The sequence below is a fragment of the Felis catus genome, chromosome B1 (assembly GCF_018350175.1).
Source record: "Felis catus isolate Fca126 chromosome B1, F.catus_Fca126_mat1.0, whole genome shotgun sequence".
In the NCBI taxonomy this organism is placed as follows: domain Eukaryota; kingdom Metazoa; phylum Chordata; class Mammalia; order Carnivora; family Felidae; genus Felis; species Felis catus.
In genome coordinates this window covers 113,290,847-113,315,359 of record NC_058371.1, presented here as the reverse complement: position 1 = coordinate 113,315,359, position 24,513 = coordinate 113,290,847, and the positions used below count along the sequence as shown (strand labels likewise).

At 43.3% G+C, this 24,513-nt stretch overlaps 2 protein-coding genes across 12 annotated transcripts in view; one reads left to right on the top strand and one right to left on the bottom strand.

The window, feature by feature from the left end:
• The window catches only part of MCUB (mitochondrial calcium uniporter dominant negative subunit beta), a 107,853-nt gene extending 96,735 nt beyond the window's left edge, over nt 1-11,118 (top strand). For all 6 annotated transcript variants that reach the window (XM_023252866.2, XM_023252869.2, XM_023252865.2 and 3 more), the window contains one exon: nt 9,754-11,118. In XM_023252866.2, the coding sequence (XP_023108634.2) occupies nt 9,754-9,945 (192 nt within the window). In that variant the 3' untranslated portion in view covers nt 9,946-11,118. The remainder of the gene's footprint in view (nt 1-9,753) is intronic.
• PLA2G12A (phospholipase A2 group XIIA) overlaps nt 1-24,513 on the bottom strand; it is a 41,955-nt gene that overhangs the window by 3,801 nt on the left and 13,641 nt on the right. For 2 of the 6 annotated variants that reach the window (XM_006930916.4, XM_045056010.1), the window contains 6 exons: nt 21,535-21,611; nt 19,973-20,138; nt 4,430-4,472; nt 3,786-3,932; nt 3,085-3,161; nt 922-1,097 (listed from right to left, as the gene is read on the bottom strand). In XM_006930916.4, coding sequence (XP_006930978.2) covers nt 922-1,097; nt 3,085-3,161; nt 3,786-3,932; nt 4,430-4,472; nt 19,973-20,138; nt 21,535-21,611 — 686 coding nt within the window. Of the gene's footprint in view, nt 1-921; nt 1,098-3,084; nt 3,162-3,785; nt 3,933-4,380; nt 4,473-4,738; nt 4,819-10,143; nt 10,244-17,360; nt 17,889-19,972; nt 20,139-21,534; nt 21,612-24,513 lie in introns of those variants that run through there. The other 4 variants (XM_023252862.2, XM_023252861.2, XM_023252864.2 and 1 more) reach the window with 4 other exon arrangements.

Genomic DNA, 24,513 nt, shown 5'->3' with positions numbered 1-24,513 from the left:
CTTCAGTCAGAGACCCCTTCACTGACGGCTGCACCTGACACTGGGCCAGGCCAGAGGGTAGCACATTAGTTACTTTGAGTCCTTTCAAAAATTAACATTTTTTGATTGGGGGGGGAGGGGCAGAGAGAGAGGGAGACACAGAATCCAAAGCAGGCTCCAGGCTCTGAATTGACAGCACAGAGCCCGACGCGGGGCTCGAACTCACAGACCACGAGATCATGACCTGAGCTGAAGTCAGACGCTTAACCGACTGAGTCACCATTTTGAGTCCTTTCAACTGTCAACCCAAGTCAAAAAGAAACTGAAAAAAAAAGTTTAAATTAAAAAAATTTAATGTTTATTTTTGAGAGAGAAAGAGCATGAGCGGGGGAAGGGCACAGAGAGGGAGACACAGAATCCAAGGCAGGCTCCAGGCTCCGAGCTGTTAGCACAGAGCCCAGTGTGGGGCTCAAACTCACAAACCACAATATCATGACCTGAGCTGAAGTTGGACACTTACCTGACTGAGCCACCCAGGGGCCCCAGAAACTGAAAATATTTATTCTTGTTAAGAAGGAACTACTACTAATTGCAACTCTGATTGACTAAGAGGCCAAAGGGGCCTTTCCAGTTACTGGAGAAGGTTACTTTCAAAATTGGCTGGTGCTCTGTATAATTACATGTATATGGGGCACCTGGGTGGCTCAGTTGTGAATGTCCAACTTCAGCTCAGGTCGTGATCTCGTTATTCGTGAGTTTGAGTCCCACACTGGGCTGTCTGCTGTCAGCACAGAACCCACTTCAGATCTTCTGTCCCCCTCTCGCTGCCCCTCCCCTGCTTGCACTCTCCCAAAAATAAATCTTAACAAATAAAAATAAAGCTAGAATCACATGTACAGAACCATGGACTTCATAGTTAGATTGTACTATAATCAGTCTTACCTGAATAATAAATATCTTGGGTTTTCCAACTAGGCTCTGACATTTGTCTCCTTTGAATAAGCCAGTCAAAGTCTGAATTTCAATCTTGGTATCTTGTGCATAAATGTGACTGCCTTCGCCATGACTCAGGAAAACACATAAAAAGCAGTCGGCATCTATGTGGCTAGAAGATGATGCTATAAAAGGCCACAAAAGTTCATACAGAAATGAAGATAAGACGTTTACTGTCTACACAGAGAAAGAGAATTTGCTAATACTAAAGTTACATATGATGGAAGAAGAAAATGTGTTATACTAAATGTAAAGAGTACATAATGAGAATGTAAGGTCTTAGTCTTTAATCAAAGGGAAATTTACATCATACCGTACCTGATTTTTAACAACCTATTAAAAGTTCAAAGGGTTTAAACAAATTCCATTAACTTTTCTACAATACAGAATAATGACACGGAAAATATAATGGGATTGCTGTGGCATCAATAAAAGTTTCTCTGAATTAGCAGAGAGCTGCTTCGAGCAGACTGGAAAGACCCAGCAACTACTACTTAGCAAGTGCTGTGTTCTGCTGCCCCTCCAGTGAATGCAGCAGCTTCATCATGTCTGTAGCACTTACAGCTTCCAAAGAATATTAAGACATGAGACTCCTGTCCTCCAAAGCGGATGAGTAAGCGAAGTAGAAAACCTGGTAAGAAGCCAGTTAAAATTAAAGTGACTTACAGATTAAAGAAGTCTTGTATGGAGGTGCCTCGAAAAATTAAAAACGATCCAACAATTCCACCTCTGGGTATTTATGAAAACACTAATTTGGAAAGATACCTGCAGCCCCCTTGTTTATTGGAGCACAACAGCCAAGATATGAAAACAACCTAAGTGTTCATCGATGAATGGATGAAGAAAATTATATACATAGACAGACATCTACCTTTCCATATATAGAGATACACATGCAAGAATATTATTCAGCCATAAAAAAGGAAATCTTGGCCTTTGCAACAACATGGATGGATCTTGAGATCATTATGCTAAATGAAATAAATTCAAGAAAGACCTATACTATATAATCTCACTTATATGTGGAGTTTAAAAAACAAACATACTGATAAAGAGAATAGATGGGTGGTTGCTGGTGGGTGGGTGGGGGTGAAGTGGGTTAAAAGGTACAAGACTTCCGATTATACAGTAAATCATGGGGATATAATGTACAGCATATCACCTATAAGAATACTGTATTGCATATCTGAAAGTTGCTAAGTAAATTTTTAAAGTCTTTATCACAAAAAAAAAAACCAAAAAACTTTTCAGTCGGTTAAGCATCCGACTTCAGCTCAGGTCACGATCTCGAGGCCTGTGAGTTCCAGCCCTGAGTCGGGCTCTGTGCTGACAGCTCAGAGCCTGGAGCCTGTTTCAGATTCTGTGCCTCCCTCTCTCTCTGGCCCTCCCCCATTCATGCTCTCTCTCGGTCTCAAAAATAAATAAACATTTAAAAGAATTAAAAAAAAAAAAAAAAAAAAAAAGCTTTTCTGTACCTCTGTATGGTAACCAGACACTGTGGTGACCATTTTACAATGTATACAAATACTGAATCATTATGTTGTATATCTGAAACTAATACAATGTTACATATCATTTATACCTCAATTTTTAAAAAGCTGAGGTTTAAATAATTATGTAAATATTATAATAGTCCATTGGCAAATGACTTGAAAATCCACAGCGTGCAGTAATTATTATAAACATAAGTTGTTAAAATACCTACTGCATAGTGATGCAGAAATTTAGAGACAATATATATAAATCCAGTTTTGGTTTGTTTTGTAAATCCACAGTTTGTTGAAGCCAGTAAAAAAACCTGGGTATGGAAAGAGTCAATTAACACCTGACTGCCCAGCATCTGTAGTGTTTGCAGTTTAGACTTGATTCATTCATTTCGGGAATGACAGCCTGTTAGCGGGTGGTATGCTACATATAAATTCAGAGGCAAAATCCTTTGGAAGAGTCTCTGAATCCAGTAGTAACACATAAGCAAAGAGGCACAACCGAAACCTGTAACCCATGCTAAAGTAGTTGGTCAGACATTTTTCCAGCATAGTTAATTATCTGGATTCTAGAGAGGGTAACTGAAGCAATCCATCCCCTCAGAAGACGAACAGGAAAACTACTTACCCTCACGGATTGTGAGCAGGAGCTCCTCTGCTTTCAGATCATTAAAGCATTTCACTTCAAATCCTAGCTCTGAAAACCTGGTGACAAACTGGGTATTAGCTTATGAGCTGCTCAAAGTCGTCATATACCCCTATTTCCCTGAGGAATCTATACGTGTTTTTATGACCTCTAAGTTGACTTTTCTTTGGAGGGGGGAAGAAAAAGTGAAATATGACAATGATAGTTCTCCTTGCTCACCCACAGCAGGAAAGGATTTACTCATACTGAAAGCTGATTCAAGTTAGGATACAGCAATGTAAATATATATGTAATGATTCAAAGCCTGCTTACATCTAATAGAACAAGGTTAGGAAGAAAATTCAGGCAAGTTCTCAAGGGATGCTGTGCCCAAATGAGGCTCATCCTGATACTCTATTTCATCAGTGTGGACATGTTTTGGTGAGTGTCATTTTATTAAATAGGTCATCATCTTGACGTGTGGATAAAACTAGCACCTGTGGGGCACCTGGGGTGGCTCAGTCACTTAAGCCACTCTTGATTTCAGCCTAGGTCATGATCTCATGGTTTGTGAGTTCGAGCCCCACACTGGGCTTTGTGCTGACAGCACAGAGCCTGCTTGGGATTCTCTCTCTCCCTCTCTGCCCCTACCCCGCTCACTTTCAAATATAAACATTAAAAAAAAAAAACACAACAGCTATTACCTGCGCCTAAGATTGTCTCTGTCTGCGCTGGTGCCCCGCCTTTCTGGCAGTGTTAAACGCCAGGAGAACCTCTCATGATTGAAAATTAAAGCGATTCCTCTCCTCTTGTGGTCCATTTTGTACTTTTCTGCCGGATCAAATGTTTCACTGTTAACAAAAAGTTTATAAACAACAATCACTATGTCATATTAAATAATGAGCTCCTCCAAGCCCAAGATCAATGGGTAGGGCAGACAGAGGGCTCCTGTTTCCTCCTCCTTTGCCAGGGTGACATGATACTGGTGTGCACTGGGAAAGCCTGACAGAAATATTTCTGTACTGATTGGTAAACAGCAGCTACCTGGAGCTCTCCACCCCCAGTCACCCCAGGGATGTCTTTTCTCCAGGAACCAGGGACAACAGCCCGCCCAGGCCCGGCTCTGGCTCCAGGGCCCATGCCACACCCGTTGCTAAGTACTTTGGACATCACTGTAGGTCCTGAACCTCGACCAGGGGCAGCAGCCAACCCGAGGCTCTACAAGTTAGCTCTCCCAGCGCTACCACTCGCCATTCTCTGCTTCTTCCCCGGGGCCATTCTTGCTTCTTACAGACTGATCTTGACCAGCAAAGGAAGAGACGTTTGTCAGGCAAGAGCACGTTTTTACCTCATATAGAAGGCATCTGTTGCGGTCATGTTTTCCTCCACACCTATTTAAAAAATTGAATTTGGTTAATTTACTCTTTGACTTGTAACACACAGCGGGACTCCCACACTGTGAACCCTTCTCTGATTTTGCTTAGTTTAAAAGTCAAAAGTATATGAAAAGGAAAGGAAAAGGAAGGGAACTTAATAGATAAATGAACCATAAATTAACAGCTCAATTCTTTCTCACCCAGAACTCTTATTTGCAAAACAGAATATTATCAAGATAAATGGAGGAAACATTATGCAAATGCATTCATGCAAAATATACCTGCAGTAACACGGTTCTGTGATGTGGAGCACAAATGAGATACGGAATTGTTCAGCGGAAAATGTTTTTGCAGATATTCTCTAAAACCGAAAAGGAATTAAAAACACAGGAAAACCAAAACACGGCGTCTGGTGAATACCGGATCCCCCTCTGAAACGGTAGAAGTCTGGGGTGGGGAAAGGGAAGGAGCAAGGGTAAAAGCTTAAACTTTGGGTCTCCCGAATGATTTATTTGCACTTACAACCCAGCACGTGATGGAGACCCTCTGCTCTCGACCCATGCTCAGACTTCCCCACCCTCTGGAGCACCTTTCACTGCGTCCTTCTCTACTCGCTAGAACAGTGCTGTGCAGCTGAACTGTCTGTGATGACGGAATGGTTCTGTACCTGTGCTGTCCCATATGCTAGCCACGGACCTCATGTGGCTGTCCAGCACTTGAAACGGGGCTAGTACAGCTAAGGAACTCAGCTTTTCATTTCAACTTAAATAACCATGGTGGCTGATGGCTTCTGTACTATAGGGCACAACAGGTCTAGCATCTTCTACAATACAGGCCCATACACCCATGACTGTGTTTCTGCCTGATAAACTTAGCCCAGAGGGGAAGGAAAGTAATGAATAAACAAATATGAACAGTGTAGCAAGATGCTCCTCTCCACCCACGTCACTGAAGGAAACACAACAGACCCTCCCACCCACCCCTTCTATCCAGGAGGGTCCAGTTCCCTTCTCTCCCGGACACCAGTTTGCTCTACCTTCACACCTCCTCCCTGACAGAAATCGGCCCTGAGATGAGGGTGAGGCTGGCAATCAATTCTGTGCCCTTTACCACTCACTTTCAGCCAATTCCTCCTGGAATTCCCCCAGTATCCGGACCTAGTGAGGACCCCACGAAGGCCCTCCTGCTGTCCGACAGACCCTCCCTCATCTGCTTTCCTCAGTCTTTGCATCAATTCCTGGCCTGGGTGATAAAATGCACATTCCTGGGTCCTAACCCAGATTTATAGAATCAGAATCCCAGGAGAGGGAGAGATCTGCATTTTTAACAAGGTGATTTGATTTTTATACCAGAGCTTAGGAGTAAAGAGCAGCCTCCCTAATGTATCCCCCCACCCTGCCAGCTCACCTGGTTTCCTTCCTATTCCATGCACTGTTCTATTTGGATACCTCCTTAAAAAATAAATAAAAATTGAAGAGAGAGAGAGAGAGAGAGAGAGAGAGAACGTGAGTGGGGGAGGGGCAGAGAGAGGCAGAGTCCCAAACAGGCTCTGCGCCTTCAGCCACGAACCATGAGATCATATCTGAGCTGAAGAGAGTCCGATGCTCAACCGACTGAGCCACCCTGAAGACCCTACTAGGATATCTCCCAACTCCAGCCTGCTCTCTAGGGGACACCCCCTATTCCACACCCTGCTCTCCGGGTGACCTATCATCACCCACGCACCACAGGCTCTACCAGGTACCTGGCGTCTCCTACACTGCTTACTGGGGTACCACTCACACGTTTACCTACCCAGGACACATCCTACTTGCTCCACATACTACTCTACCGGGAATATGTTCTACTCTTCTTACTCCCAACAACTACTCTACCCAGAAGGTTTCCTACTCCAGACACCAGTCATACTGCTGTACGGGGGGTAGCTCCACTTCACTCCCCGCTTCCTTCTCTCCATACTTTGCTACTGGAGACACTTCCTGTTCCGCACACTGCTCACCCGAGGCTACGTCCCACGCTTCCTACTCCACAAACTGCTTTACGCAGAAACTTCCATACTACCCGCCGCTCTCTAGGGGAGAGCACGCTCTGCATGCTACCCAGGATGTTTTCTCCCATTCTGCTTTACCTGGGATACTTCCTACTCCACACCTTGCTCGACGTGAACCACTTCCTGCCCAAACCGGGCTCTATCTAAGGACAGCTTCCTTGGCACACACCTCTCTGCCCAGATGTTTCCTCCTAGCTGTTGCTGCACCTGCACCTGGGCGAGCCTCGTCCTGCACACAGTGCTTGGGGGGGGGGGGGGAAGGGGGGGCTTCCTACTTCACACACTGCTCCACCAAATAGTCTTCCTATTCCACAGGCTTCTGCTGGTATGCTTCCTATTGAGATACTCTGTGCTCCATACACGGAGTACTTCCTACACCACAGTGTTCTAGGGGTGACTTTATACACTGCTCCACCAGGGACACTTCCTACTAAGCCTCCCCTCTACCTGGGGATACTGCCTACGAACACACTGCTCCACTCGGGATACTTTTTACTCCACACATTGTTCTACCTGGAACACTTCCGCCTCCACACACTGCTGTGCCCTCAACACTTCCCACCTCACACCCTGTCTACGGGGATTACTTCCTGCTCCCCACACTGCTCTACTAAGGCCCAGGAATTTTCTCACCTTCCATTTTCAAATGCGCTCCAGGATCTACCTCCTTTTAATAGCCTCACCTCCTTCAAATCAATTACACAATAAAGACACAACTCAAACTAAACACATTCCATCTCTACGTGAAGGACAATCGCCCCATTCACTCCCTGGGAAGCTGCACAATTTGGGAAGCACAGACTCTTACCACGGTGCGCAACATAGGCCCAGCAGCTCACCTCTTCCAGCTTTTGCTCATCGGTTAGTGAGCGTCAGGCCATTCAAAGGGCAGAGAGAGGGTGGAAGCTGTGGCAAGTGGCCCCGTCACCAAACTAACTCAAGTCATGGAGGGTGAAGGCACTGGAGATGTGTACTCGATCGGGTCCTTAAAATTCATTGTTTATAGTCTAAGGAAGGAACTGTGCCGTTCCTCCCGGCTAGGTATCTAAGCTGTGCATCTGGGTTGTCGCAAATACTGCCTTCCACTTAGACATGACCTACAGATTTAGGAAAGACAGCCAGTTTTAAGTAACTCAAGATAACTTAAAACAACATTGTTTCAGGGTGCCTGGGTGGTGGCTCAGTTAAGTCTCCAACTCTTGATTTTGGCTCAGGTCACGATCTTGAGGTTCGTGAGTTCAAACCCTGCGTCAGGCTCTGTATTGACAGTGCGGAGCCTGTGTGGGATTCTCTCTCTGCCCCTTCCCACCTGTCTCTCTGCCACTTCCCACCTCTCTCTCTGCCCCTTCCCCTCTCCCCCAATCAATCAATCAATCTTTTAAAACATAACGTTGTTTCAAAGTCAACAGATTTGGCAATCTCTGAGGGATCTTCCAAAAGTGTTTTACTGTTAATACTGACACAGAAGGAAACGGTCTGAGAACTTTACTTCAGACCCTTGCCAGCTCAAACCCTGCTCCAATATAAATGTGCGCCCTGCACCCTGCACCCCCAGTTATGGATCAGGTCCAGCTGCCATTCTGTTCTGGCTACTTGTTCACTGAAAGCGATCGGCACACACATTAGAATCTAAATTTGATACATTACTGGAGTTGATAAATTTTACCCAGGTGCCACAGAAAACACATCGGGACTCAGGCGGTATGTCCTAAGCAGACAAATTTTCAGGAAGGGCATACTTTAACAAGTGTCATTACACTGCAGGAACACAAGTTGCCTGCCTAAAAGGGTAAATGGCTCTGTCAACATGGAGAAATTGTTTTTTTAATTTTTTTTTCAACGTTTATTTATTTTTGGGACAGAGAGAGACAGAGCATGAACGGGGGAGGGGCAGAGAGAGAGGGAGACACAGAATCAGAAACAGGCTCCAGGCTCCGAGCCATCAGCCCAGAGCCTGACGCGGGGCTCGAACTCACGGACCGCGAGATCGTGACCTGGCTGAAGTCGAACGCTCAACCGACTGCGCCACCCAGGCGCCCCAACATGGAGAAATTTTTAACGGAGATGCTCTATATCATAGACTTGCACACTCCCGTGCATCTGCAATCTATCAAAAAATGGGTCCGTCATCAAACTGGACTCTTGTCCTCTTTTCATTTCTCCTTGCCTCTGATTTAGGCAATTTTCCTTTCCACCATGATGCGGCCACCACCTCTCTGCCCCTTAAATCAGTTTAATTTTTACCAACCTAATCACTCCTTTTTTTTCCCCTACCAGCCACTATATGTTGGTGGCCCAGCACGTTAGACGCTTTCTCTGCCTCAGCTCCACAGCCCAAGAGGCAGCCAGTGCGTCAGGCTTGTCCCAGGACAGTGCTGTGGAGTGGGATTGAAAGCCGGGTCCCCCTACAGACTCACGTCTCTGCACTCAGGTCGCCATGCTAACCCCCTCCAACCAGAGAAAACATCTACCTTCCTAAACGAAGTGTTCGTTTTTCCAAACTTCTCCAGTATCTACGGTCATCGCCATCATTCCCCGCAGTATCTATGAAAATCTACCCATATCAAGTATCTGTTTAATAGTCCTGTACTGAGTAAACCACGTTAGGCCTAGAACACAGTGAAAAAGGGGGTGAGACGGCAAAAAAGGAAGGACGCAGGACGGAGAAGGAAAGCAATGGGATGAGAATGGAGGGGGAAGTGGACGGCATCCCGGACCCCTGCCCCTGCTCCCCACCCCTCAGAATGGGAGTGGCCACCGGACCCTGCACTGTCCGTCCAGGGCAAGGCCACTCCCTGAACTTCCTACAACTTGCCTCTGGGGCAAGCCTGGTTTTGTGCAGCAACGAATAAAAAGCTCTGAAATAAAGGCACTGTGCATCAACTTCTAGAGTTTCAACCTTTCCTTCCTTCCTTCCCCCCAACCCCCTTTTATTTTACTATGGCCAGGCTCGAAGTTTCTTCAGCTATCAGTGATATAATTAGTAAGTGACAGGGAAGAAAGTTCTAAAGTACACGTTTAGCAGTTGACTGTAGAGAAAGATGTGGTTTCAACCCAAACCCACAAACGGCCCTGGCTGCGGGAGAGGCACTGGGGCTGCACAGGCAGCCAAGGCCCGGTTTTTGTCCCCAGCTCAAGTCAGGGCATAACCAGGGGCTCCTGGGGGGGACTCCGGGGGGCGCTCCCGCGGGCTGCTTATGCTTCCATTATTATGCACGCAACCACTTCCTTTTACTTTTTACTCAGGAGAACACAAAACCAGATCCAACTTCCAAAAGTCAACTTTCAAAAAACCCAGGCGCGGGAGGTGCCAGCAGCCGCCCAGCCAGCCTCCCAAGGTTTAAATGGCCCGACGCCCGGCAAGAAAGAACCGTCCGGAGGACAAAGGCGGAGCGGGCACGCCCCAGCGCCGGGCGCCGCTACCCCGGGCGGCCCTGAGGCGGCGGCGACCCCGCACGGAGTCCCGGGCTGGTTTTCTGGACCAGAAGGCATTTAACAAGCTGCCCCCACCGGACTTGCGCGCTTCCCTCCAAGACCCGCAACTCTTTCCGGCCGCCCAGCTCCCGCGTCCCCGCCCCCGCCCGCGCGCCCCGCTGGGGAAGCTGCCCCGCGCCCCCTCGGCACCCGCGGGCCTACCTGCAGGGCGAGCCCCGCTGAGCCCCGGCGCCGAAGTCATGGTGTCCCAGCCCGCAGAGCTGGCGCCCGGGAAAGACTCAGCTTCCTGCATCCAGGGGCCCGCAGCCCCCGCCCCTTCCTCCGCCCCAGCCCGCCCGCCCGCTCCCGGGAGGGGGTGGGGGCCGCGTCTGCGCTCGGAGCCTCCCGCCCGCCGAGCTCAGGCTCCTGCCCCCACTCCCGAGCTCGGGGCGACCAGAGCGCGCGGGGAAGGCCCAGGGACGCGGTCTCGTCCGCCTGGCGCCTGGAGACGAGCCAGCTCTGGGGAAATGCCGGTTGGCACCCCGAGGACACACGGCGGGCCCGAATAGGGAAGCCGCAGGTGGTTTCCCGGCACCTGCGGAGAACCGAGGTTCGCAGTCCCCGCCCCGTGTTTGCTTCTCCCGCCTGCCTCCCAGGGGGTGGGGGTCGCGTTTTCCGGCTTCCCGTTTAGTCCCTCCCCAGTGCGAGTTATGTTATAGGACTGTAATGATTTCTTTTAAACGCTGTTTGCTCGGGGGTTTGGGGACAGAATAAACTAGAGGCAACCCTGGGATTTTTAAATCTGGTTTTCATAGGTAGAGCTAATTCGGGGAAGCGATCATAACTTCGGAGGCGGAACTTTGGGGTCTATGTATGTAGTCCTCACCGACAAACAGTGCGCTGAGCGCCACCGGGTGCTCAATGTTGCATTGAACTGAGCTCCTCCTTCGGTTGGCTGTTGTGTGAATTTGCTTCAAAGAGCAGCTCTAAAATCGGATTAAAAGGTGGCCTCATCTTTTGTCATTTCTCTGGGTCTTGTCATTTAAAAAGTAACTACAGACTGCGGGGAAAATGTGTTAAAGTACCATTTTTAATACATTAAAATAACATAAGGGATACTTAAGTATAAGGGATCCGTCTTCAATAAATATTACCCTATTTGGGAGAGAAAAATTAAAATCCAACTTGATAACTTTTCCCACGTGTGCTTGGTCATTAACTAGAATATGAAATCAGAGGATTTTTCTCACCCAATGCCATTTACTGTTCATTTCATTGTGTGTGCAAAATATTTCAGAAATCCGTTTTAGTAACTTACTCTGTAGTTAAGATATAGGGTATCACTCAAAGCCTTGTACGGTTGTTGTGGCGATTAACTCAAATGACCCATGAAGTTTTGGGGTGATGGTGGGATGGTGTGGAGCCTACTACCAAGAAAGAATTCTTGGAGACATCTTTGGTGCAAAAAGGTGATTTTATTAAAGCACAGGGACAGGACCCATGAGCAGGAATTGCTGCGTGCCCTGGGGTTGTGCCAGGTAACTGGGTAAATACTAGGGAATTGGAGGAGGTAAAGACAAAAGGGCCCCCTCCAGAGGGACTTAGGTATGCTAAAGAGGACTCCTAAGATATATGAGGGCTTGCTAAGGTTGTCTTTCCCTCTAGCAAAGTATTAACTTTAAGACAGTAGGGAGTTGCTGGAGAAACATTTAACTCTGCCAGCCTCAAGTATCCGTCACTGGGCTGCAGATTATAAGGAAATTTAATTTTACCTGCCATTTCCTTCTTGCCTTTGTTCCCCACATCATTATGGGTGGTTGGGGGGTTTCTGGAGATTAGGCTATTGATAAGATTGCCTTTCTCTTAGGGCACCTGGGTGGCTCAGTCAGTTAAGCATCTAACTTCCGCTCAGGTCATGATCTGGAGGTACGTGAGTTCGAGCCCTGCATTGGGCTGTGCTGGCAGCTCAGAGCCTGGAGGCTGCTTTGGATTCTGCCTCTCGGTCTCTCTCTGCCCCTTCCCCACTCACACTCTCCCAAATATAAAATAAAATCATAAAGGAAATTGCCTTTTTCTTGCAATTTACTAAGATATTTGTAAACTGGAGACCCATGTCCTATGTGACTGTGATTTCTATCAGTTAACCATGTTTCTTTCCATTCCTCTGTTCTTGAGCATCCAAGAGTGTCTGAGGAATATCACACATATCCCATCTGGGGGTGGGGGTGCTAGCTGGTATTTTGCCCTCAACCTGCCTTATGCTCCTTCATCATGACTACTTAAAACAGTGCCTGGCTTGTGAAGAGCTCGAACTATTTTTATTACCACCATCTTTAGCTCACTGAAAGCAAGATTGGCCTTCTTTTGGTTTCCCCATTAGAGGAAACAGTTGCTTAGCATGTAGGAGGTGCTCAGTAAATATTTATCCATTGAATGAGATCCAGGGTTTCAGCGTTTGCACTCTGGACTTTATCCAGTTTGAATGTGTTATCTGACCACCAGAACTTCCTGTCCTTTTGCCCAATTTTCAGGGTCTCCTCTGCTTGAGTCCTGAAAACACTCCCCCCCCCCCCCGCCATAGATGTGGAAACCCAGTTGGCTGACTTTCCACTTATCTGAAAGGTGAAGATAAAATGAATGTTTTATTTTTCCCCCTAAGTATCTTATCTCAGAATATTACTTTTTATAGCATATGTATATGGTTATGTTTTAAAGTAAGATTTTGTCTATCCTAAGACACAAAGCATTTTGGGATACTTATTTCAGAATTCTAAATGTGTAATTTTAGCCTTTTAAAGCAATAGCTAGCCCAATAAAATGAGTGCCTAGGATTGGAAAACAGGCTGCCTAGACTCTAACCCTGGCTCCACCATTTTCTTAGCTGTAAGACATTGCATAAGTAAATCAATTTAACCTCTCTCAGCTTCAAATTCTCATCTGTAAAATGGGAACCAAGCTTACTCAAGTTTTGGAGACAGTAACTGTCAAACTCCTAGACTAGTACCTGGCTCACAGTAAGCTTTCAGTACATTTTTAGAGATCACACCATGGTCTCTGAAGCAGCAGTATCGACATCAGGGAACTTACTAGAAACGCAAACTCCTGGGACCTACAGAATCAGATCTCTTGAATAGGAGAGCCTGGGTGGGGTCCGGCACATGTTTTAATGCCAGAATCCAATGATTCTGCTTCTCGCTCATGTTTGAAAACCACTGACATAGACTAATTAGAATCCTACCAATGCCACCTTCTCAAAGAAGAAAAAGAACTGAAAACAAATCCATATTATTAAAATAATTAAGATGCATTACAGATGAAAGTTAACTGACAGGATGGCTTAAATGTCACTTTCATAGAACTTACTGAAAGGTCTTAGCTAATTGTCACCTATGCTAGAAATGAAGTATATGGAATAAAATTCAGAGATAATTCTCAAATTTTGGTCATTTTTTTTCAACTTACCCCACGAAACTTGATTTTCCCTATATAAATCACAGATATATTAGATTTCTATAATCGTGATTCCTATACTAAGCTGAAAGCCAACAAAAAATGTTTGTAAAGTTGTCTGCAGGGAACCTTTGAAAAATGTTCTTCGAAACCTATAAACCTGAGGCAGAAAAGCCTAACATCACAATTGCTTGTATATATCACTATTGCAAAGAGACACTAGTTATTTTTATTAATCATTTTTGTATACTGGTACACTGACTCATTCTTGCTTTTAGTTATGACTTGAGCAGATGGCTGGTTTTGTAAGGTGAAGCAGTGAGGAAAAACTGCAAACGAAGGGGGCTATTCAATCACTTTAACCAGTCCTGAGTTATATATTACACAAGACCTGAATGAAAACATTATAAGTAATATCTGTGAATTTGAATAATGCAGAGATACATGTGGGAAGATCTTACCTAACAGGTTTCATTCTACCCCAGATTTACTGAAGCCAGCCTCCTAAACAGTTGTTTTGATAGACTCCATGGTCTTCACTTTGTTAGATGTTATCGTTATGTACAGGATAAAATAACGTACATTTTGATTTCCCGACAATCTTGTACTTCTATATATACTGACAGAAATACCACTTTATTTTAGGGAGAATTAGTTATAAAGTTAATAAAACAACATTTCAATTAATATTACTAGTATAGTCTATGGGTTCACTGAAGGAATGCCGGTTCCAGATGTGTATAACTTACTTGTGTCCTCATTATTACAATTATTTCTTCCTTAGAGCTTCTCTGTGCCTCAGTTTTTCCACCTATGAAATGAATACAGCCATATCTGTCCCTGGAAGAGGTGCATCAAAAGATTTTAAAGACATAGGTGGTATTTAAAGGCAATATAGTTTTATTCAAAAATATCAGTCTTAGGTTTCTTGCAGAGAGCTGCAGAAAGCTAGTCTTGGGGTTTTCTTTTTGTTTTTGTTTTTTTATGAATCTATTCTATGGATAGGGAAAATGCCATTCTTAAAATCTAAATACATGCCCTGTGGTACATAATTCAAGGGAAGACATTAGTAAGAACTCATGTTCAGCTTAATATATATGCACACACAGAAATCATTATAGAGACGTACATGTACATGGGTTAATATACATACACATTTCCTAGCTCTGTTTGCTGGGAGGATCTAGCAGAATGGATCCTCTAGTAGCAATGAGCAAATCCAGTACCCAAACACTGGTTTCTAAGTTGCACTGCAAACCATTCCCCAATAAAAGGGACTGGTGCTCTTTGGAGAAGAGGCAGATTCTAGTGCTAGAAATACACAGGTTGGGCCCAGATCAACGTTCCCACATTCTTGCCAGGAAGTATGGAAGTGTTCAAAAATCAAAAGGATGGGGATATATCAAAGAGACAGAGGAGCCAACCTGACATAACTCCTAAGAGCCAAGCTGGAACAACTTGAGCAACAAAGTAAACATTACCCAAAGTCTAAAGGAAATATACAGGAGTCCATACTGATATAAAGAATTGAGGTGGGGGGGGGGCGCCTGGGTGGCTCAGTTGGTTGAGAGTCCGACTTGGGCTCAGGTCATGATCTCACAGTTTGTGGGTTTGAGCCCTGTGTCAGGCTCTGTGCTGACCGCTTGCTCAGAGCCTGGAGGCTGCTTCAGATTCTGTGTCTCCTTCTCTCTCTGCCCCTTCCCTGCTCATGCTCTGTCTCTCTCTCCCTCAAAAATAAATAAATGTAAAAAAATAATAATAATTGAGGTGGGAGGAGACTTTTCTGTAAGAAAAATTTACCACATAAAGATACTCCCCCTTCCAGAAGGTGGAACAGAATCTTGCCCGCTCATCATAGACTCACCACAGACTGACCTGGGGGCTGACTTCCAAAGAACAGAAGTATGGAAAGAAAAAAATAAGAAGTGTCCAGAGTTAACATACCATCAAGTTGATAACATTCAATTACTGATACGATTTGATGAGAAGAACCCTTCTTCACCTTTGTGGTTTTCTTCCTAAATATCCATAACCCCAGTGCAATTATGAGGGAAACATCAGACAAGCTCAAATTGAGGGGCATTCTGCAAAATACTGACCAGTACTCCTCAAAACCGTCAAGGTTATGAAAAACAAGCCTGAGGGAACCATCACAGACCAGAGGTTTATCAGACATGATGACTAAATGCAATGTGGTATCTTAGATTGGATCATGGAAAATAAAAATGACATTAGTGGAAAAACCAATGCAATCCAAATGTAGTCTAGAGTTGATTTCTTAACAAATGTTTCATGGTTATTAAAATGTTAGGGGTAAGGAGTACAGAGTAAGTCTAGATTATTTTAGCAACTTTTCTGTACATCTTAAAATTATTCCAAGATCAAAATCTTAACATGTAAAAATAGTTTCTACTGCTCTTTGTGTATAATTTATGACCATGAATTAAATATTTTACAGAATTCTGAGTCTGTCCTCTTGAGAAACCAATGCTGCCAAGAAAACCCATCAATTTATTATAAGTTTAAAAGTTACCTGGTCAAGTATTTCAATAGTAAATATTAATAGAGAGCTTATAAAATTGCTGCTTTTTAAAAAGTCTGGAAAGTATCAATTAAGGGTTCCAAACATTTAAGTTACATCCCAGTTTGCTCCATTAGTCACAAGGGATACACTTGCCCTGTCTCACAGAGAACACATCTCTTAGCAGAATAGCTCCACCAGCTCGGTTTGGGAAGTTATCAGGTTCCCAGCAATGATATATATCCAAAGTTAGGAATGTGGCCCTTTCTCTAGAACACACTTTTCTTTCTGCCCACTTCTGCCTGTAATGACTTAAAAAGAACCACTTCTCCTGGAGCTGCCTTCTCTGACATTCCAAGCAGTTCATCTTAATAACTCTGACCACAGGTTACCCAAAAGTTATATATGGCTTGGGATCGTAGGCTAGGGAGAGTCAACAGCCGGTGGTAAGCAAAGAGGCATAGAGGAATACAGCTGGGCTTTCCAAAGGGTAGAAAGCTTTCAACACACACAGACATTTTCAGAGGTAGTTAAGGGTCTGGGATTTGCTTTTAAACATCTGCTAATAATTTTCAATGTAAATAAGAAATCTACAAAAGATAGCTCTTTGTATCTTGCTTTACCATCTGTTTTGACTCCACAGTTAAAGACTTAAAATTTTTTTTTCAAAAACAATGTTTAGTAATAAGACTGCTATTAGGAAAAGGTTACCATCTTAAAAATATACCTGAATCTACTATGAAGACCAAGTGCTAAGGAATAAACACCAAAGCAGGGCAGCATATAATGCTCTAATGTGTATGTGAAGCACCTTTTCATTTGTCTCATTAAATTCGTGTTTTCTTCAATTTAGCCAAAGGTTATAGCAAAATATGGTATTTCTCATATGAATAGTTCATAAAATGGGAGTGGCTGGGCATCTGAATTTTGTTCATGTCACCTTCTAGGCACATTACATAATACTTAGTTATCCTGGTTTTGCTCCCCAAGAGGCCACCAATTTTACAAGAAAAAGAGACATGGAAAACTTGTCCTTGTAACCAGTCTTGTCATTAATAGAAGTGAGACTTCTCATATGTGGTTCTTGAGAAACTTAACAGAAGACCATGGGGGAAGGAAAGGGGGAAAAATAGTTACAGACAGAGAGGGAGGGAGGCAAACCATAAGAGACTCTTAAATACAGAGAACAAACTGAGGGTGGATGGGGGAGGTGGGGGAGAGGGGAAAATAGTGATGGGCATTGAGGAGGGCACTTGGGATGAGCACTGGGTATTGTATGTAAGTGATGAACCACGAGAATCTACCCCGAAAACCAAGAGCACACTTTACACACTGTATGTTAGCCAATTTGACAATAAATTACATTAAAATAAAATAATAGAAGTGAGACTTATTCATATGCTCAATGGGCTACAAGAAAACAGCATATCATGTGTTAATTAAAATAGAGAAAAATAAAGTCAGATCCTTCCAAGCATAAAATGTATATTTAAAATTTTGTAATAAACATATATTTCTAAGTGAAGATTTCCCCGTATTTTCAAATAAGATAATGCTGAACACACATTGTAATCCATTTTACATGTGACTTCATTGTTTTGGTGAACACAGTTGTGAAAACTGAGTTACAGACTCCTTCTTTTAAAATATTCTCCCCTTAACACACACCTTTTTCTGAGATCGGTCAAGACAACTTGGCACACTAAGGCAGCAATGTCCAGGAAGATCACCTCCCCCACTTTTGGCTTTAGTTTGAATGTCAAAATAAATCTTAAAATAATCCTTTCACAAAAGTAAGGCAGCTTTATGCTGTAAAACATTATTTCTTTGTCAAAGGTTAGATTCTTCTGTCCCCTTCTGCTGTCACAGCATCTTCTTTAAAGATCACTTTTTTCTTCGTAGCGGCACCTACATGCGGCTCGTTGGCTGTCCAGGTATGGTTTGCAGCCTAAATGTATAACACTATCAAACAAGAGCTCCACTGCTGTTTCACATGCTGTGAAGTAAGAAAGCACTGTGACCACAAGGCAACCGCAAAGCACTGCTCTCCCCTCACATACATTACACGTTACGGCATGATGTCAAGCACACCCTTGGTGGGCACTTAACATATGTTATGTCACCCTCACCCTCACCCTCGCCAGCCAGAGCGCCTACATACAGACTGTCGGGGTCAGCACCTTTAGCATGTATCTGCTTTGTTTGCTCACAAATGTTCAGTCTTTTACGTACTCGGCAAACAAGTCTCTCTGAATGGTACTGATTAGTTCATCACTGTTAATTTTCCTTTTATCTGAAAAATACCACGATTAAAGATGCCTTGGAACACTCAAGTTTGCATTTCAATAAAAGATTTTTAGGTGTAGAAGAAATAAAGGTTAAAAACAGAGAAACCTCAAAACATTTAATTATGGCCAATGACTTCTAAGAACTGATCACACATCATTTAAGATGCTTAAGGTAAATGGACCCCAGTCTTTCTCTCTCTCTTTCTCATTATCCAAATTTGGCTTGGGAAGGGAAACATAGGAATCAAAAATGTTTTTCCTCTGGCAGAGTTTAAAATTTTTTTTTAAGGAAAAAAAAAAAGGTAATATGGGGTGCTTGGGTGGCTCAGTCGGTTAAGCATCTGACTTAATTTCTGCTCAGGTCATGATCTCACCGCTCATGAATTTGAGCCCTGTGTTGGAGCCTAACAGGGCAGAGCCTGCTTGGGATTCTCTGTCTCTCCCTCTCTCTCTGATCCTCCCATGCGCTCACTCTCTCTCAAAATAAATAAATAAACTTAAAAAAAAAAAAAAGTAGACTTTTCTTATTCTCAGAGGCCTAGAGCAGCCAGGTTAGATTATCTTAACACACTCCACTTACAGAGACATAGCACAGAGTGGCTTTTAATTGTCCAATCTTCCAATTTCAAATACTCATGTTAAGGAAGAAACTATTCATTGCAAAATCTTGACATTCTCAAAGTTCTCCAAAAGGCTATGTCATTAAGGAACACAACTACTACAGAAGTGTCAAGGCTATAATTATTAAATAGGGCATTGCAGGGAAATTGGCTGCATCATTTGGCCACACTCGTAGGTCCTTAGATCAGAAGACAGGAAATACATCCATGCATGCTTCAGCCATACAACTAGGTTACCTTAGCCGAAAGCATGCAAGGGCATTCAGAGGCTGGAAGTTCAAGCTGCACCTGGAGCAGAGATTTCTTTCTTGACAGTTATTACTAGGAATTCAGAATCAGACCTACAACAGGACACTGTCTGGGGGAATACTGTAGCAGCCAGAATGCAAGTTTAGAATTGGAAGTATGCAACTTGGGACAAGTTACTTCTTTCCGAACCTGTTTCCTTCCTTGAAAAATGGGTATAACACTACCTACTTGTTTGGGTTTTGTGGACATTGAGGAAAACCTATCTAAGAGATCTAGCATGGTATCTTACGAAAAGTGCTTCTTAAAAGTTAGTTTCCTGTCCTGCCCCTTCTCTTCTGATTTCAACGTATGGTAAATAATTCGGCTGGACAGTGAAGAGATTTTGTAACTTCTAGTATTTGTACAGTGACTTGTATTTCCACTGATATTTCATTTTATACTTATGATGACTCTGTGAGGTGGGTATTCATGTTATTTTATAAATGAGAATACTGAAGCACCTTTACTCTTTGCTGGTTTTGCTTTGTGTCCCTTCACTGTGAGTACGACTATATGCTGAATCTTGTCAGTCCTCCTAGCAAACCTGGGAGTGGTTTTGGGGACCCTCCTAACAGAGATACATATGAAGGGACAGAGTCAAGGCTCAAATCTTGTAGAACTTCCCACTCCAAATACAACGTGTTATACTCTTAAAATCACTGGATCCAGGGTTTCAAACTTTAGGCTCTAGAGAATTACAGATATACTACTGGACACAGACCTTGGATGCATTCTTCTCTGCCTCGTACACCCCACTCCCAAGGTTTCTTAACACTTTTTGCTTCCACGACTATAACTCATTTGAGATGACAAAACCAAGGACTCCTCATCCCAAAAAACTGAAGGGGCTGTGTCACGATAGATAAAGTAACACACATCCTTACCCTGAACATGCTGAGCCAGCCCGAGTGTCTTCTGCACGTTCCGGCAGATCTTAGAGAGGCAATACTGGAATTCCTCATCACAGTCATTCTTGCTTTTGCCACAGGTCTCGTAGCACCTGTCGTGCTGGTTGCAGCACTTTGTCAGGGAAGGGATGCCAATATTGAGCTGAAAGAGGCATTTGGATGGATTATTGTTGATGAAATTCAAAACTCCTCTGCCGAAGCACTGCATTCAAACAGACTTAGAAATCAAGGACAATGACTGCTGCATAATTTCTAAAATCCATTTCCGTCTACAAATATTTTCCGTGTTATTTCTACATCTCCCCATTACTCACCCGCACCCACCCATGTTCTCTCCCTCTCAGCCAGGCCTCAAACTTCCTCTTTTGCAACATTCACAGTTATCTGCTAGTAACAAACGTAACTTCCAGTTGTCCAAAACACCAAACAAAGTTTTAAAAACAGAAAGGTCAGGCCAAGACCTAAGATTGATTTAGGGATATTCCAAAGTATTTTGTACCTCTCCCCCTATAAAATGTTCTTTATCTAGAATATCACTGAAAACTTTTAAGCTCCTACGACTCATATTTTATGTTATCATGGTTCAGTCTTTGAGTGTTAATCCACTCCCTAAAGATACTGTTCCTTCGAATCTGTAACTTATCTTTAACTGATTTAAATAACTACATGCAAAAATCTTGTGTCTAGGAATCAGTCATGTTTTTCCACAAAAGCTATCCCACTTCACCTAGTTTTAATAGAGTATAAATAGGCTTTATTTATACTTTTTCATCCCAAGGAGCATTCCTTCTATACTCCAAACTTTAAAAAAAAATGCTTTTTTAATCTTTATTTTTGAGAGAGAGAGGGACAGAGTGTGAGTGAGGGAGGGGCACAGAGAGAGGGAGACACAGAATTCGAAGCTGGCTCCAGGCTCTGAGCTGTCAGCACAGAGCCCGACATGGGGCTCGGGCTCACGAACCGTGAGATCATGACCTGAGCTGAAGTCGAGTGCCCAACTGACTGCACCACCCAGGCGCTCCTTCTATACTCTAAACTTAAAAAAAAATTTTTTTTTCAACGTTTTATATATTTGTGGGACAGAGAGAGACAGAGCATGAACGGGGGAGGGGCAGAGAGAGAGGGAGACACAGAATCGGAAACAGGCTCCAGGCTCTGAGCCATCAGCCCAGAGCCTGACGCGGGGCTCGAACCCACGGACCGCGAGATCGTGACCTGGCTGAAGTCGGACGCTTAACCGACTGCGCCACCCAGGCGCCCCAAAACTTTTAAACTATGTGTGTGACACAAGGAAATATCATTTCAACAGAATTAACATCTACAAGATTAAAAAATAAAACATGAATTTTAGTCCATTTAGTTTTATCAGAACTTATTAAATGTTTTAGCTATAAAAGAATATAATAAATCTAATTACCATTACAATAAGCAAAATTATTTGTGAACCTGAGAACATACTGACAGTCTTGCGTTATTAAGAGTACTTGCATAGCCTACCAATCATAAAACTTATCAAATAAGAAAATAATAATATTTACGTGAACACCAAACAGTGGAGAGCCACATCCATTAGGCGGGGAGGGTTTATACCCATAACGTGGGAAAGGCTTAGATCCTATAAAATAGAAATGGTATCATAATTAATTTTCAAATATGATAGAAAATACATATGCAAAAAGGTCTATGATGTGCTATGCTAGCCTTGGAAATATTTAATATTTAAATTTTTTTCAATGTTTACTCATTTTTTTGAGAGACAGAGTGCAAGCAGGGGAGGGGCAGAGAGAGAGGGAGGCACAGAATCCAAAGCGGGCTCCAGGCTCTAAGCTGTCAGCGCAGAGCCTGACGCAGGGCTCAAACTCACAAACTCACGAACTCATGATCATGACCTAAGCCAAAGCTGGACACTTAACCAACTGAGCCACCCAGGTGCCCTGGCATATTTAATATTTAGATATTGACATAAGTGACTGTCTTTATTCTAAGCCTAACCATGCAAAAGCTTACTGTGGACTTCAGGAAATTTCAGAGGTTACTTGCCAGATTGGGCCCATATATATGACAGATAAATCCACCCTGTTTCCCTGTATATTCTAACACTTACATTTTTGGTTAAAACCTTATAGGGCAAGAACGGTATACTCCCAAACTTCAGTTAATACTTCACTGCACACAAACCTCAATAACCATTAACTAACTAGTTTACTCACAGAGCTTGAAGCTGAGGAAGATGAGGTCATCCAATGAACATTTAATTACCTTAATGCCATTATAAGACATTACAGGACCACACATTCTAGCCTGCACTCCAGCCAACCATTTCACAAATATACCCCTTTTCCAGCTAAGGAAAAATATCAGGAATAAAGATTGCTTGGTGAACCATATTACTACAGTTCTATTCTCCCTAACAGCACAATGGTTCAGTAACAAGGAGAAAGATGACTTTATCACAGCAATCTTAAATGCTGCAAAATATATCACAAATATATATCTACATGCAAAAATATATCGCATGTAATATAGAAATGATTCCAATATACCCAACAGTCACCTAACTTTCTCTTGAAGGTTTCTCACAATCTTCCTACAGTGTCAAGAAATAGCCTATCCTATTGTGGAATAGCACTAACTGTTAAATTCTTTCCTGTTTCCTGTAAATTCTACCTATAAACAATCCTCTACCACCTGGGAAAAACGAAACAAGCAGGATTGTCTATCTTACATCATAATCCTTCCAACATTTGGGACTACCATTTATCTTTAATTCTAAAAGCAAAACATCCCCAGTTATTCCAAACACTTCCCCATAATTGCTTACTTAAGAGAGACACAAAGTATCCACCAACTCTCATTCAACTAATATTTACTACTAGAAGACTTAAATAAAGATAAGTTTACCCTCCAAAAGTAAAGGGAGGGGGAAAAAAGCAACCCTTCCAGTAATCAGCCATCAAAATAAATAACTCCCTCAAAGTAAGGATCTAAAAATGGTTTGAGTTGCTAAGACTCACATGCTCGACTGAGGTGACAAAGAAGTAGAGCCTGAAGAGAGTATAAGCTCATGAAGATATAAAGCTTTAGCTTAGCCTGCCCCACTCAGTCTGAAGAACAGTATGTACAAAGAGAACAGTTATGACCAATCGAGGAACCAGGAGGCCAATGACAGAAGTTGGTCTTGTTTCTCCAGCACTGTCCAAGAAGGATGGTTGTTTCTGGGCCCTTGGAAAGTGAAGGAACACACCTCATGCTGTCAGGGATGAGTCACTGTGATCCTTCAACTCCTACTTTTAGTCTTTCATTCTTAAGAAAACTATTAATGATTTGGCTATCCCCTGAAAGGGCCCACAGAGGGAGGATATACTAACCACTTGGAAGTCTTAATGGGCACCTCAAACTTAAAATGTACTTCCTGACATTCATCCCCAAACCTGCTCCATCCACAGTTCCCTCTTGTCAAGTAAAAGACTCCAAACTTCCTGGTGCTCAGGAAAAAAACCTTAGCCATTTCTGACTGTCTCATTTTCTTATATCCCACATCCATGTCAACAGCATGTCCTGTTTGACTCTACCTTCAAAATATTCAGAATCTGGGGCACCTGGGTGGCTCAGTCGGTTAAGCATCTGACTTCAGCTCAGGTCATGATCTCACACTAAGTGAGTTCAAGCCCCGCGTTGGGCTCTGTGCTGACAGCTCAGCTCTTGGAGCCCGCTTCAGATTCTGTGTCTCCCCCTCTCTCTGCTCCTCTCCTGCTCATGCTCTGTCTCTCTCTGTCTCAAAAATAAATAAAAACATTAAAAAAAATATTCAGAATCTGATCACTCCTTACCACCTCCACGGCTACCATCCTGCTTCAAGCCACGATGGATTACTGCCATAACCTCCTAATGTCTCCCTACTTTGCTCTCCCACCCCACCCCATCTCCAACTATAGTCTATTCTCAACACTGAACCTGAGTGATCCTATTAAAATATTAGATCAAGTCTTTCCTCTGCTCAACCCCCTCCAAGGGCTTCTCATCTTATTCAGAATAAAAGCTAAAATCTTTTCAATGCCTATAAATTCTGTATAGTTGGCTACACACACACCATGATTTCTCTGACCTCATCTCCTTACTATTCTCTCTCCTCTCCCTTTCTTCCACACTTCATTCCATCACCTATGACCTCTCTGTGGTTCCACACACACTCCAGGTCTACTCCGGCCTTCATGCCATTGACCCTGCTGTTCTATGAGGACGCTCTTTTTCCTCATATCTACAGTTATTCCTTCACTTTCTCAGCAAGGCCTTCTGTGACCATACCATTTGCAGCACGCATATCCTTTAAACATACTATATCATTAATCTACTTATTATCTGTCCCTCCCCATACTAAAATATTAATTCCTTTTAGGGCAAGAATTTTGTTTTGTGCTTCCAAAGCCTAGAACAGTGCTGCTATATGGTTAGGTTCTCTATAAATATTTGTTGATGAATGAATGAATCAATCAATCAATGAGATGACTTGAAGGCAA